At 44.4% G+C, this 15944-nt stretch overlaps 1 protein-coding gene across 1 annotated transcript in view; it reads left to right on the top strand.

The window, feature by feature from the left end:
- spo11 (SPO11 initiator of meiotic double stranded breaks) overlaps positions 1-15944 on the top strand; it is a 98121-nt gene that overhangs the window by 38194 nt on the left and 43983 nt on the right. Inside the window, exons 9-11 of the mRNA XM_078554721.1 lie at positions 3510-3609; positions 6510-6547; positions 13324-13400. Of these exons, the coding sequence (XP_078410847.1) occupies positions 3510-3609; positions 6510-6547; positions 13324-13400 (215 nt within the window). The remainder of the gene's footprint in view (positions 1-3509; positions 3610-6509; positions 6548-13323; positions 13401-15944) is intronic.

Below are 15944 nucleotides of genomic sequence, written 5' to 3'. Positions count from 1 at the left end.
GGGTCTATCCAAATCCATTTAAAAGGGGACCATTGAGGGGACAATGGACATCTTTTGCATCTTGATAAGTTTACACCTCTACTGGAGGTGGAGGATCTACCCAGACAATGGCTTCCCGACGCAAGAACCTTAAAATAGATAGTAATGCTTTCAAAAACTAATGACGGAGGCACTATCAGTCCTGAAATCAATGCCAGTTCCAGACACTAGATAAGCATTCCTTTTGAAATCATTACGTGGAAAGAAAGTCATATGACTCGAGTGACCATTTTGAAATCTCTATATACTTTGAGAACTGAGGAACCCTCAGGCTGCTGTTATAACACCAACTGGAAAGGGCTCCAGCAGCCCAGCTAACCAGACAGCCGGCCACCATTTCTCAACTCTGCAAAATCTGTTTGATTTTAAAAGACTCTCATCAACACCTGCCAAGCAGTCTAAGCACAGAAATCCCATTGTGTGCAACATCCTTCGCTTCAAGGATTTTTCGTGTTGCTGTCTCCAACCAGGAACTCATCTAGACTGAATTCTGCCACAAAGGAAACACACCCTGGACTTTGACTTCTCTGACTCTTGAAATCACGTGAACTACCATTCACTTCTGTGGTTCCTATACTGTTGTTGCCCATAGTTGTGAATCTTCCTCTTTTCTATCCCCCTTACTGTATATGTGTATGTGTGGGAGTGAGAGGTTGCGAGCATTCCTCCCGCCTCCCGGGTTTCAATGTGAATAAACTAACCTTCTGAGTTAATCATAACGTGAGTTTTCTGCAAGTTGTTATTAAATTGGATCATAAAAACTGAGGATTTGAGGAAACACACCACAGCCAACTTTAATAATAATTCAAAAAACACCTCTGCTTACGGACAGACTGGAAGAGGATAAGGAAGTACAGTTTCTCTCTCTCCTGGCTGTAACAAAACTCCAAATTGAGGTAGGGATTCAGACTTTGTACGTCCCAAAGTTTTGTTCTGAGCTCAATCAGTGAACGTGTTGAGACAATGCCCCAGTAATATGCAGATCAGGCACATCTAGGGGCAGGCTGTTGAACATCCTTGCACCTTACAGTGGAGTTGTCAGAAAACAGGCAGAATAAGACAACCCCATTGGTCTTGACTGACTGAGAGAGGGTCAATACAATGCAGACTACAATGAAGCTTAAGGACATGTAGTCCAGCAGGTTGAAACCCTCCAACCAGCCATCAGATCTACTGCTTCTAGGAACATAAGGTTTAGGAGCAGGAGTAGGCCAACATTCAGCCCTTCGACCTGTTCCGCCATTCAATGAGATCATGGCTGATCTGGTTGTGGTCTCAACTCCACTTTGCTGTCTGCCTCCATAACCCTTGATTCCCTTGTTTTCAGAAATCTGTCTAACTCAGCCTTGAATAAATTCAATGACCCAGCCTCCACTGCTTTCTGAAGAAGAGAAGTGCCTCAGTGGCACTTAATTCAGCAAGCCTTCCCTAAAAGAGGCAACATGGACTCCTGCTGGCTCTCCAGCTGTCAGGTGAGACTCCATTAAATCCAGCCAAACCTCTCTCCAATTCCATCCCTCTAAAAATAAAACTCAGTGCTTGGTTTGCTTTTTCAAATGGTCTTATCAGCCTTTGTGTCATATTTTAGAGATTGTGCTCTTGTACTCCTAGATCTCTTTACTCCTCCACCTCACTTATACTGTTAAAATCCAAGCATTACGTGGCTTCCTTATACTTCCTACCAAAATATAACTCCTCACAATTGTCAATTGAAATGTATTTGTCAGTTCCATCTCATTATTGACTTCAGTTTTACTAGCACCCCGTGCCACACTAAGTCCATCTCTGCCTTGAAGTTAAGAGCAGTCACTCTTACCTCTGCAGTTCAGTTCATGTGTAAATATTTGGATCAAGTGATTCTGGTGGAACCCAAATTGAGCATCAGTGAACTGGTATTTGGTGAGTGACGGTGATTGAAAGTGAGCTAATAAGGTGGTATTTTGTTGAGATTAGATTTTTCTGGACAGGACATAGCTGGGTGATTTTTGATAATGTCAGGTAGATTCCAATGTTGTTGTATACTGGAGCAGATTGGCTAGATGGTACAGCCAGTTCTTGAATCTAGGTCTTCAGAACTACAGCCAGAATGGAGCTCGTAGCTTTTGCTATACCCAGTGCTCAGTCATTTCTTGAATACAATTTGTTAAAGACTGGCATTTGGGAAAGTGGGTTCCTCAGGAAGAAACGAAGAATCATTCATTCATCATTTTTAGCTGGTTAAAAACACTTCAACTTCAATCCTGTCTCTTGAACCACATGCTGGTGTTCACCATTAAGCTTAAGGAGCCTCCTTCTCCCTTGAGTTGCTTAATTGTGCACCACCGTATATGACTGGATGTGTCAGGGCTGTAGAACTTTGACTTGACCTGTTGGTTATGGGATTGCTTAACTCTGTCTATAGTTATTCTGTTTTTGTATGCATATAGTTCTGTGTTGTAACTTAACTTAGGTGGTCCCAGCAAGGACTGTATGGTGGTCACTCCTACCATTACTGTTATGGAAAGATACATCTACAACAGTTTAGATGGATGAGCAGATGGTCAAGTAGGTTGTTGCCTTGTGTTAGTCCTCTCAGCACCTGTACTAAAACAATGATCAGAGTTTCATTATCACTTCTGGGCTTAAAACTGAGATGCAGTCCACAGAATTTTAAGATGGTTTAAAGCTCTAAAATTTCTTCTCAGTTGATTGTTTGTTTATATAATTTACTTAATCTTTATTTTAAACTTAAAAGTACCAGAAAATACAGAGTGCAAACACATAACTAACCTGTTAAACCTGCTTGATCCAGGATCTCGTATGCGATTATCCTGTTAAGGGCTTCCTGTGTGCCCATCTGCTGATTAGAAATAGGTGGGGTTGTGAGCCTCTTATGTAGACCGTCTGTTCTTGTAATTGGAGATAGCAGTGGAAAGACAGAGGAAAAATTCTGGATGGCACAGTGACATATTTTCTTTTCCCCCTTTCGAGTATGGCTGAAGTCTGACCCTGACTCATGGCATGAAAGTTTCTTTCCATTTGTGGCAATAAAGGATTCCAATATGAAATGAGCGTCGACAGCCTGAACCTAAATCCTCCTAGACATGAATTCATAGCACAGAACTGCTACTAGTAGTTCCTCAGTCTAACTCTGAGAGGGAAAATAGGACAGTTGGAATGCAGGTTTGCTAAATCCATTGTGGTGCTTTTTCTGAAGTGCAGGGTAAATCTCACTATTGAGCTGTGGAACATGTGAGATATGGGTTCTTGACGCTAACACTAGAGACCATAAGTAGGACAGGCTTTCATTCCCCATCATTGGTATCCATTGTTTCAATGAGAAAAAAGGATAATGTGGTGTATCACAATCACTTGACCAGAAAGGATAATGACAAGTAAGTTGCTTACAAGATGTTAGCCACATTATTCAGTGAGATATATTTATTTATTTTTTATTTTTTTCACACCCTATTATCTTAACTGACTTTCAGGGTAAAGGAGTACCAGATCTAAACACCAGATTGATGGTGCGGAAACTGTGGGACATGCTGCACATCCCGATTTTTGCCCTAATGGATGCTGACCCACATGGTAATAACTCTTTCAGAGTAAATTTGCTCAGACTCAACATTATTCAGTTGTTTACTTTTTCCAAATTTTTACCTTAGCTTTTCTCTCCTGCTTTCCTAAAGGTGCTAAGTCATGGTGGATAGGCTGGGGAAGGTTTTCCTGTTTAGCTATTTAATGATCACCTGTATTATCCCTGTGATACTTAAGCAGCAGCTAGTCAGTGAAGACCCAAGTAATGTGCATGATGTCTCAATGCTAAATGATAACCGCGGTTTTCCCTTAAGACCCTGCCTGTTGTAAGAAATCTGGTAGAAGTACGACAAAGATAACTGATTATTTTTTGGACAGATGAGAAAAGAAAAGCTTCCATTTATATAGCTCTTTTCATGAACACTGAATAACTAAAAGGTGCTTCACAGCCAATGAAATATTTTTGAAGTGTAGTCAGTTGTAATGTAGGAAATGCAGCAGCCAATTTGCACACAGCAAACTCCTACATACAGCAGTTATAATGTCCAGATAATCTTTTTTATGACATTGATAGACGGATAAATATTGGCCAGGACACTATGGAAACTTTCCCGCTCTTCTTCAAAATAGTGCCATACGGGATCTTTTACATCCGTCTGAGATTGGCAGGTTTAACATCTCACCCGAAAGACAAAAGATAGATAAACTTGACTGAAATGAAGCGGCATACTTTGCTCTTTGGCAAGTTTAATATAGAATTAATTATGAATAAGCAGGTGGGCAAAACTTCCAGGTAGAGCAGTAGTTCATTTAAGAAACAATTGATGCCATACTGAAGGGTCCAATAGGATCTTTGGATGGGTGAATAAAATGGACTGCTTGTTGTTTTGCGAAGAGTTGGTAGAAAGCAATAATACAGATCTTTCTGATTTTGTTCGGATTAATGCTTGCTGAAGTACAGAAATACAAATCTGATATGAAGGTACAGGAGTGTGGTGGTTACATTATTGGAGTAATGTGAGTTCAAACCCCACAACGCTGTTTGAAAATTAAGAACTTGGTGTTAAAAAAACCTGGATGTAAAAAAATCTGGTAAGTCAGACTGTTGTATAAAAAAACAACTGGTTCACTGACGTCCTTTAGGAAAGAAAACCTGTTACCCTTATCAGATCTGCCAATATGTGACTCCAGTCCCACAATGTGGTGACCCTTAACTGCCCTCACAAGTTCTGTAATAAGCCATTGAGTTTTACCAAACTGCTCCAAACAATATGAAGAATGCCCACTGCCATCTTAACAGGGAACTAAGGATTGGTAATAAATGGCAGTCTTGCCAGTGACACCCATGTCCTGAGAATGTTTTTTTAAACTACCTTGCAGAATCCTGGATTTTTTTTTCAATCTTTCATTCTGAGGCATGTCCTGATAATCTTTTCCCCATCGAGACGAACTCCCATCTCTGAGACCCGGCAGCTCTCTGGTACTAGAAGCACCACCAGGCGTAGTGTTCTTGAGGGAAGCATGCTGTGATGGAACCCAGAACAAAAATGTGCGTCCGGGATCTCACTGGTGCCAGGCTAACGGGTGTAGGGGGCCGTGGTGGACAGGCTGGTGGGGAGGGGTAGCCTTTGGAGGGTGGCCTCCGATGGTCACATAGGGCTTGAAAAGAAGGCACCTTGATCTGCCACCAGCCCACCCAGTGAAACATGGCAGGCTGGACACTTGGCGCCGGCCTCCCTCCTCCATAGATACAATCCCAACGGTGGCAGGGCAGGCCCTTAAGTGGCCATTAGTTGACTGCTTAAGGGCTTCAATTGGTCCAGCGGCAAGTGGACCACCCAATGCCTCACCTGCTGCTGGCAAAATTGTGGTGGGGCAGGTAGGTAGGTGACAGAAACAGTGCCCCTGATATGCATCCAATTTTAAAGCCCCGCCCCCAACGCCATCTGCCACCTGGGGGAGTCATAAAATTCAGCCCTTTGGTGTAATGCACCAAATATGCCAATTGAGCAAATATTTTATAAGTAGACTAAACCTTATCCAAGGCGTATGTAAAAGCAAGGTACAGTTACTAAAGGTGCTAGAAATCTGAAATAAAGGCAAAAAGCTTCAGAAATACTCAATAAGGCAGGTCAGGCAGCATCTGTGATGAGGAAAAGAGTTAATAGGCGGTATCTTATGCTCATCCCAATGGCAAGTTTGGAGTTGGGGGCATTTAATTAGATGGAGACGCCACTACCTGTCTGCCTCCACCCGATGAAGTCTGTGGCGGGAACGCCTGAGGATGGCCTTTCCATCCCTGCCGCTAATTGAGCCTGTATAAGGGTAATTAATGTCCAATTAGGGGTGCCTTCCCCACTGGTATTAACCCAGCCGTGTGTACGCCATGTGGGAAGCACGACAGGCAAACCTGTGCATGTTGCACGTGGTCTTCCAGGGGGAATCCCTCGTTCACAGTGCCTGATCAAGGGAGCTGGCATCGAGAAGAGGGAGCCACTGAGACCCACACTCCCTGTCTTTGCTACCGACCTGCTCTGCCCACTTCCTGTGACGCCCTACCCCATGAAGCCCCTCCCTTCTTCATTTATGTCTGGCCTGGGTGTTGTTCTAGCAGCAGCCACCGCCTCCCCGGTGGCACTGCTGAGCAAAAGAGCTGCTGGCCTCTGATTGGCTAGCAACTCTCGGCGGGTGGAATTCTCCACCCCTGGGGTCCTGATCCTGTGAAAGGCCCTTCGGTGGCCTGTTAACTGATTAACTTGTAATTCAGCAAAGGTGGCAATGCGGATCTCTCATCACTCTCTAGCCGGCGGCCAAGAGCCCACCGCCTCCATAAAATTTCCCCCAACATTTCAGATCTGTGACTTTTCATCCATTCCAATGTTTTTCTCTCCACCAGGTGCTGCTTGACCTGCTGAAATAATGTGTTTTATTCCTGCTTTGGTTGTATTCAGGTATTGAGATCATGTGCATCTACAAGTATGGGTCAATGGTATGTATATTTGAAATTTGCCTGTTGTGCTATTACTCAATATTTGTAAATTTATATCTGAATTATACAGTGCCCACATAAAGATAGTACGGAGTGAAATATTTATCAAAGTGGCTGCAAAATCAGCAAATCTACAAAATGTAATTTTTAACCTGTTCCCGTGTACAGAGTGCACTTATATTATTTGTACCCAATTTATTTAATTATGATAAAAAGGCTCTGAAAGAAATGTCACTGAATTGGTTATCAAACAATTTCATGCCTGAACAAAAATATGTGTAAAAACAGCTTAACATAATGTTTGGCAAATAAAAGGCTCAACACATGGGCTTTAGGGAGATAGTACAACACTTAAATAAAAAATTCAGATCTTTGCAATAAATTCAAATGTTTTATTTGTTTTAACAGCTATTAATTTAACAGGGACAGCTATCTTTGGAAATGATATAAAAAGGGATCGAAATGTTATTCTCTAAATGTTTTATCCTTTTATCAGTTGGCAGTGATTTACCAGCTCTTGATAAAAGTTGTTGTTTTTTGTGACTTTGCATCCACAAGAACACTTGGCCTTGTGACCTAATCAAATTTCAACAGGGGTTTTCTGGTGGGAGGTAAGAGGAGCCTGCAGGGAAATTATGTAAATGCCTCAAAACATCAGTTTACATTGGTTCTCCATGGATTCCACTGATCTCCCACCAAAGGTAAGGCAGCAGAGCTCTTCTGAATTCATTGTGTTTATCAATATTGTTCTTAGTGTTATGTTGTGAATATCAATTAATATATTTCTTACTTTGCTGAATTATGCCTTTGATCTGTTATATTGTTATTGTTCAGATAGCCTTTGGAACAGTGGGGCCAATATGTGGTATAAAGGAGTAGTATTCTTATGGACACAATATCTCTTTATCATGTGTATAGGGAATATTCCATGTCTAGTTGAGAAAAGAACTTTTTGGAAGAAATGCTATCAGGAAGGCAAAATTATTTTAATAATATTATGCTGTCAGTTTTGTACCATTTATATAACGAAAAGGAAACCTGATTAAAAACACCATGGGCTGGATTTAACCCTGCCAGTTTGTTCGAAGGTGGGGGCCCTGTTAAATCCAGTGGCTGCTTTGCCCACCAGCAACCTACCCACCCCTGAGCCCATCACAATTTTACCAGTGGCGCTGTGGGTGCCCACTTAAGGGCCTCATTCTGCCAGCGGTGGGAGAGGTCCATGCTATGCAGCCAGCCCTGCAGCTTTTCCTGCACGTTCTAGAGGGCTCTCCCCTGGCCTTCTTACTCTGCCCCCTGCCATCACCCCCCCTCAATTGGGCCTGCCAGCTTGGTCCTGGTGAGAACCCAGACCCTACTGTCGGGCTGGATCCAGCGCTGCATGCCTCCTCCCGGCATGTCAGCAGTGGCTACCGTTGGCACTGCCTGTACTGGAGAACTGCCGGCCGCTGATTGACCAATTGCTTTCTGAGGCAAGACTTCCTGTTTCTGAGGGTGGAAGTCCCACCTCCATTCAATTAATGCTTAGTCAGCCATTTACTGGTTGCTGGAATGGGAGTGTGGCAGGCTCCCTACTGATATTTCTGCTGGGCAGGCGGGGATTATGGCATCCCGTTAAATCTTGCCCATAAGATCGTTGTAGGAGAAAAGTAGAAGTTACTTCCAGCCTGATTCATTATCTCAATGAGAATACATAGAATCCTAGAAACCACAGCACAAAAGCAGATCTGTCAGTCATTTGGTTCTATCTCTTCAGCAGGAGCTATTGCCAATTCCCTGCCATACCTTGTACTTTCTCTTATCCAGTTTATTGGGCCTAATCTTCCCCTTTGAGGCTGGAATCGGGAGTCGAACCATTTCCCGACATTGTGATCCTGCCTCTTGTGTTTGCCATGTCTGCCCACTGTATTTTCACCTCTGAGTTGGGGATGGAGTTGGGGCTGCTACCTCCTGAAACAGGGTGAAGGAGTAATTGCAGCTGGAAATGGTATTGGGCACGGTGGTGAACCCATCCTGTCCAGAACCCATTAAAAGGGCCCCCACCGACGCTATCTTGCTACTACTGCACTTCAAGGAAAATGGTTGCGGAAGGGATGGGAAACGCTATAACAGGTGGCTGAACTTTGGCCTTGTGAGTACATACTAACATTTCTGATATATTTGCTGGCTGATATATTGTTGGCCCATGAAATTAGGCCCAGCGTGAAGATTCCTTTAGTGACCCCCCAACCCATTGTAAGCCCCATTGCCGTCTTCATCAGCTGCCTGTGGAGATTTAACTCTGAGGACTCTGCTGGACCAGCCTTTTGCTGCTCACCCCTACAAGTGGCTGCACTCCACGAAATGAACATGCAGCAGCTCATAGCACAGCTCTGCAAGTGGGCACTGCAGCCCAGCTCTGGTGCTGCATCCGACACTCAGACCAGAACTCCGCTGCCCCTCACATCTTCGCTTTGCCTGAAGCCTCAACAGAGGAGGCCGAACACTGAGCAAATCCATGGCTAATTACCTCATGCCAAGGCATGTGTGCCCCTCAAGGAGCTCTGGCCTCTTACAAAGTATTCGCGCAGTCTCAATGCATTCCACCCTAGCACTCGTACAATAACAGTGAAGCCAACAAGCCTTTACATGGCGAACCCATCACTGAGGTGTCAGACCGTTAAACCCATCCCCTCACTGTCATGGCATTTTGACAAGCTGATGTTGCACTACGTACTTGAATAACACACCTACTAACCCATGTGCCTCTTCTACTCCTCTGCCAGGATGGCTAAAAGAGACAGATGCCAAGAGATTCCAGCACCAAGGTTTACAGACTGAAATCTCAATATCCTGGTGGAGGTGGTGAATGCGAGAAGTGGTATATGCTTCCTGCCTGAATACAAAATGTACCTCATCATACCCAAGAGGGCACACAGTTGTGAAAGTGGTCAGTGCCTCAGGGGAGCACTGGCGAACCTGGGTGCAGTGCCCCAAATGCTTCAGTGACCTGCTGTTTTCTGGTAAGGTGACTAAGACTTCCAACTACTCGGATTTTTCCCCTTGGATCATAGCATGCAACATGCGAAGCATCTGGTTGCCACCGAACACATGCAGTTCCTCAACCTTGGAGGAGCGTGTGCCCAGGTCATTGACACAGCAATCACTGCTAATATGAAAGGCTGGCAAAAGGAGATGCTGTTTCAAACCAGGTGGAGGAGGCTCACTTCTCCACATTGCATGGAAGCACCTCATCACCCTCTCCCTCTTGTCCATGCACAACCCCTGAGAAAGGGACAAGTCCAAGGGTGGGACTCCAATGCTGCAATCAGTCCGAGCCGTGGAGGAGGGGGCCATTGAAATTGTCAGGTTGGCATTGGGGGAACGTATTGGTAATGGTGAGTTCACCCTTCCAAGTGCAGAGGGCCATGGAGGAGGCATTCTCAGGAATAATGTTGTCTTGGTTGTCATTGTGGTGGATCTTGGGGAATGGTCATGTTTTCGGGAGAGGGGTGCCTTTGGACAGTGGAAGGGTGGCGTTGAATCTGTGAGGGAAGCCTAACATGTTGAGCACTTGGCACAGTGTTTAGAAACGTCAAAGAGGAATTCCGAGGATCTCCATGAATTCCTCCACTAAGCCCCTCTTGTTCCTCTCACAGGTCCCAGCATTGTCCCACCCCCAGGAACTGAGCAGTACCCTGGACAACAGGAAGAGGAAAACTTGTCCGAGGAAGCAATATCGCACCGGCCCAGCTTACTAGGCACCAGTTCAGATACTTACACATTGGTGTCTCCATGTGGGGTTTTAGATTCCAGGACACTGGGTGAAGAGCATGGCACTAGAGTGCAGAATGAAGTGTCAGAGGCAGGGAGGACAGTCGCAGTGATGCTATGTGGGACAGTGAGATAGGGCTTAAGGAATCACAATTTGGAGCTCAATATTTGGACCTACAGTAGCAGATATGTGGCCATCTGGCAGAGCTCCCTGAGGCACTGAGAGCTCATGTTCTGCAAATGAAGGAGTCAGTGGCGGTTATGAGCTCAACCATGTCTCAGGCTCTTGAGCGCATGAGCTCCACCCATGAGAGAGCGGCTAATTTCATGGAGAGCGACATGCGGCAGCACCTGGAGTGTGTGCAGTAGCAGCGAGATCTCCTGAGCAAAGTACATGGCTCTGAATCTGAAGTGAGTGTGGAGCTAAGGGTCCTGAACAGATCAATCTTGCAAGTGGCCCAATTGTGGCTGGAGGGGATGCCAACTCCACCCAGTGGCAGACCCCTTCAAGCTAGCGGGAAAGCGCACCAAGGGCTGAGGATTTTCCAGGGGAGGATGAAGGTTCCGTGCACTTTGAGGGAATTTCACCATCCTCAGCTTCCTCGTACTCTCTGTCTGTGGGAGCATCAGTGAGCTGCCGATGGCTGCCCCTACAGAGAAGCAGGCAGTGTAGTCGCAGGAAGGGTTCCAATGGGTGCCCCGAATGACAAGGCTTCCCGGTCTTCCTTCTCCATGGGCATGGGGCCTCCCTTGTACACTTCCTCTTTTAGCTGCTAACCCCTTTGCTGCGCCATTGTGTGCAGCACACGACAACCATCCAGGATCCCCTGGCAGGCGAATATTGAAGCATTCCACTAGAGTGATCAAGGCATTGGAATCTCATTTTTAGCAGGCCTGTGGCTTGTGAGTGACCTGGTGTGGAGGTGGCTCTCATCGTATCTGCGTTGGGCCTCTGTCTGAGGATCCCTGAGTGGGTTTAACAGTCACCCCTTCAGAGAGTAGCCATTGCGACTCAGAATCAATCCGCATAGCTAGAGTGTGGGGTAGAAGAACTGAAGCAACCTTGTCTTGCAAAGTATAAATGTGTCGTGGCAGCTCTCTGGAAAGCTTGCATAGATGTGCAGGAAGCTCTTCCTATGGTCACACACCAGCTGCACATTTATTGAATAGCACTGCTTCCTGATGATTAAACAGTCAGGGCTGTTCGTCAGTGCCTTGATGGCCAGATGTGCAATCCATGATGCTCTGGACTTGAGAGAATTGGCTATGGAAGTGAATCCAGTAGCCCTCTGCAGTTGTGAGGCTGCATCCATTGAGAAGCTGATGAAGTCAGCCACCCTTGCAAAGAGTGCATCTTAATGGCATGGATGCATGGGTGAGCAGCTGACTGGGATATCCCACACAAGTCAGCAGCAGACCCTGAAAGGAACATGAGACAAAGAAGTTGAGGGGCGTAATGACTTTGAGTGCAACAGGAAGGGCATGGCAATGGGTGGATCTAGGGGTCAGGTCATCATTCTGAAATGCACAGAGGTCAGTTACTATCTCCCTGGACAACGAAAGTCATCTCCTGCACTGATGCTACATGGTGAACCTGTCGCGGTATACTTGCTTTGGGTATTCCCTGGTCCTTCTCCTCAGTGCTGGCTGCTGAGGCTGTGTCTCTTGCAGCCTGAGGTCCCTTCTTTTGGCACGTAAGGCCGGTACTGTTATTGCTGGTGTGCCTGGATGGCCTGCAGGTGTTTTGGAGCTGCATCCATGTCCAGTTGTAGGCATCTTCTTGGAGGATAGACTAGACTTGGCATGAAGCCTGGCTGAATGGACTAATGCCCTGTTGGTGGCCTATTTATGCTCAGACTCTGTGTGTTCAGGGACCATACCCCTGCCTCCTCCCCCTCACAGTATAGATTCAGGACCTTTCCTAAGGCTTTTCCAGTCAAGGTAGTGCAGAAGTATCTTTACTTTCAAAGCTGACAAAACTTCCCAGCACTTCCCAGAAGAAAAAAACAATTGGGACCAGTATTCCTATTTCCCAGTTTTTACTGGTGTTCCATTTTAAGGTATACAAGACCAGTTCAGACCAGTATTCTTATTTCCCAGTTTTTACTGTCTTTTCCCCCTGGCTTGTGAGGGCCCTCCCACTGTATTCACAACTTCACTGCGCTGACGTGATTCACACAAGTTTCCAAACCCCACCCAACTTCTTCAAATTCTCAAGTTGTCTGAATTTGATGTCTGCGCAATGGCACTCCTGATGTCAGTCAGCATGCGTGTTGTGTTGCGACCCGCCCCATTTCCTGCAGCAGTCAAAATGGCCAGCGGTATAAATAACGTTTGGACTTGTGCATATAGGACCCATCTGCCTGCCCGCACTGGGACGGGAAAATTCCTCTACCTTGATATGCCACTTGAGGGAATACATTCCATGTGATAACAATGATCTATGTGAAACCAGTTCTAACTCCTTCGTTCATTCTTCTATTGCTAACTTTTAGCCTCGGTCTCCTTGTTAAACCAGAAACATTTTTTACAGCATTTACCCTCTGAAAACCTATCAATTTTGAAAAGCACTGTTAAGATTTTCTTATCTTTCTCTATGGCACAAAAAGTTCCCTTCATAGCTATAACCTCTCATCATATCATACTAACTGTCACCTAACCCAAGTTCCATGGAAAATCATTATCACTTCGTTAACTTTGTATTCAGTAATTTTAAATATAAAACCTGAAGCCCAAATATATTTTAAGACCTTTCTACCTCTAATCTTCACTCTATAGATTTCTTTACACCCTGAGACCTCTCTGCTCCTCCATTACATTAGGAATCATACTTTTTAGAATATACTCCCTTTCCTTACTCTTTTTCCAAAATGTTATTTCCTTCATTGAACTAATTTATATGCCACTTTTCTGCCCACTTGACTAACTCCCCCTTCTGCACTTTTCCTCATATAACCAAATTCACTCAAGACAAATGTTTGTGACAGAAATGTTTATACTATTTTGTTCTCTTTACATATCAGTCTATGTCCTTTGATGCTCACAGACTGACTGTTCCCATTATTGGTTGGTTGGGCCTACTTCCATCTGATATTCAAAGGTTAGTAGTGAGGTTAAAATAGCATGTCTGCTTATTTTGGTACAATAACCACTATTCTTATTAGGATGATACAGTTTGTTTGGTTTTCTGATTTTTTTAAATGCTGAATCTTTATACACATTAAGAGAAATTTAGCCTCATCCCATTTAGAAGGATGATCCTTCTCCTGTAAGAATACTGCTTTGTCTGAACCTTAGTGGAATGGCAAGATGTATTAATTGTTACTAAAACAAAATTCTTGTGTTGTTCACTTAAATAGTAACAAAGCAATTCGGTGATTACATTCATTTTATTCTTTAATATCAGCATAAAAAACAATTTACGAACAGAGTATTGTCAGCAGATAGGACAAACTTGAATGTACCATGCATTCTTTCCTGTATGCCGTGAACAAAAGAAAAAATGCTTAGGGCCAGATTTTTGCTACTAAGACGAGTAGCTTGAGTCAGGAAATTTCCAAACTCGGCACACCCGTCTCGGTTTAAAGGGCCCGGTTACACCCTGTTATGAGGAGGCAGGGGCAAGGTAGACCTGGGCCCACCAACCCTAGAAGCAGATTGTAGCTGGCCACAGAGGGGGGCAAATGCTAAGAGGGCCGGTAACAAACACTCCTTTTCAAGCTGTAAACAGATGACTGTTGAGCTAATCCATTAGTGAGTCTTGGAGCTCAGCGAAGCATTCATAGTGAGGTCATCTGGGAATTGTACCAACCGAAACAGGTGGCTAAACATCTGTTTCTCCAGATGGCCTCATTATTATGAATACTTGGCTGAACTCCAAGACCCAGCTCAGCAGGGATCTGTTTAGACAGCTTGAGGAGGGAGTGTTAGCTCTGATTGATTGACATCTTTGTGAAGTTGTAATTTATGTATGTTTATTTGGACATGATTAAAAGATGTGAAGTGGCATTTAGCTTCTGTTATTGGTACTATAAATGACAATGTCTGATTGACATGAGCAGCAGTTTTTTTTCAAAGCAGATTCCTGAATGTATTTTTCATGAAGGTTTCAAGATTTGCCATTGTTATTATATGGCTCATTGGTTCTTCATAGCGCATACTGTGTGAATGGGCATGGAACTGGCATGAAGATGGCATTGAAGACATGGAGGTGGTATGGGGGACATGGAGTTGACAAGGAGAGCATGAAGAGGGTATGGGTAAAACCTTTTAAGCATATCGTATCTTTCAAAAGAACACTGAATCCAGACGATGGTTCACGCTCCTCTGAGGGGCCATGAACCAGGAGTCTTCAAAAAGATAGCCCTACTCCATGAAAATAGCGGGGGAGTATGTGGTGCCACCCTGTAATGGAACTGGCTAGGTTGGGAGTGCAGGCTTCGGGCAACCTACCGTAGGCTTATCCTGCACTAGCGAAAATTGCCGGCACTGGGAATGGGGGCAGGAATCCCAGATTTGGGTCTGACCCAGCCGCCATTTTTAAAGGCCTCCAGAGTCAACCTGACTCCAGAAAATCCAGCCTAGAGCACATGCGTTCATAGTAGAAGACCCGTGTTGCTTACCAGAAATATAGGCTAACATGGGTGCTAAAAAGACTAGGGAAATTAAGGTAATTAGAGCCTTCCTTTCTCACTGGAATGTACCTTTGCTGAGTGTCATGAAACATCTCCTTAAATGTCTTCATTACTGACTTATCCCTTAATTTCCTAATTTCCCAGTTCACTTTAGCCAGCTTTGTATTCATACCCTAATAATTGCCCTTACTTAAGTTCAAAACACTAGTCCTAGACCTACCCTTCCCTTTCTTTGAACTGAATGTAAAATTCAATCATGTTATGATCGCTGCTACCTATGGGTACCTTTACCATACGGTCATTAGTTAATCCTGTCTCGTTGCACTTTACCAGATCTGGAATAGCATGCTCTCTGGTTGGCTCTAGCATGTGCTGCTCTATGACCACAGGCATTAGAATATAAAAACAGAATATTTTTTTAAAAGGTGTGGAAATTGTAAATTTTGATGTTCAGAAAAACTTGGGTGTACTCATACAAGGAAATCGGAAAGTTAACATGCAGTTACAGCAAGCAGTTAAGAAGGCAAATGGCATGGTGGCCTTTATTGCAAGGAGATTGGAATACAGCAATAAAGAAATGTTGCTACACTTGTACAGTGTTTTGGTGAAACCACACCTTGAATACTGTGTGCAGTTTTGGCCTCCAGTTTTAAGGAAGAACGTACTTGCATTTGAGGCAGTACAGCAAAAGTTCACTAGATTGGTCCCTAGGTTGAGAGGGATATCCTACGATGAGAGGCTGAGTAAATTGGGCCTATATTCTCTGGAGTTTAAAAGAATGAGAGGTGATCTCATTGAAACATTAAATATTCTGAAGGGGCTAGACGCTGGAAGATTGTTTCCACTGACTGAGGAATCTAAAACACGGGGGGCACAGTCTCAGGATAAGGAGACAATCATTTGGAACTGAGGAGAATTTTCTTCACTCAAGGGTTGCGAATCTTTAAATATTGGAACTTTCTATCCCAGAAAGCTGTAAATGCTCCATCGTTGACTATATTTAAGGGTGT

Source organism: Cetorhinus maximus, chromosome 13 (genome assembly GCF_964194155.1).
Source record: "Cetorhinus maximus chromosome 13, sCetMax3.hap1.1, whole genome shotgun sequence".
Classification (NCBI taxonomy): Eukaryota; Metazoa; Chordata; class Chondrichthyes; order Lamniformes; family Cetorhinidae; genus Cetorhinus; species Cetorhinus maximus.
Note: the sequence above shows the minus strand (reverse complement) of the source record. Positions and strands in the feature narration are given on the sequence as shown.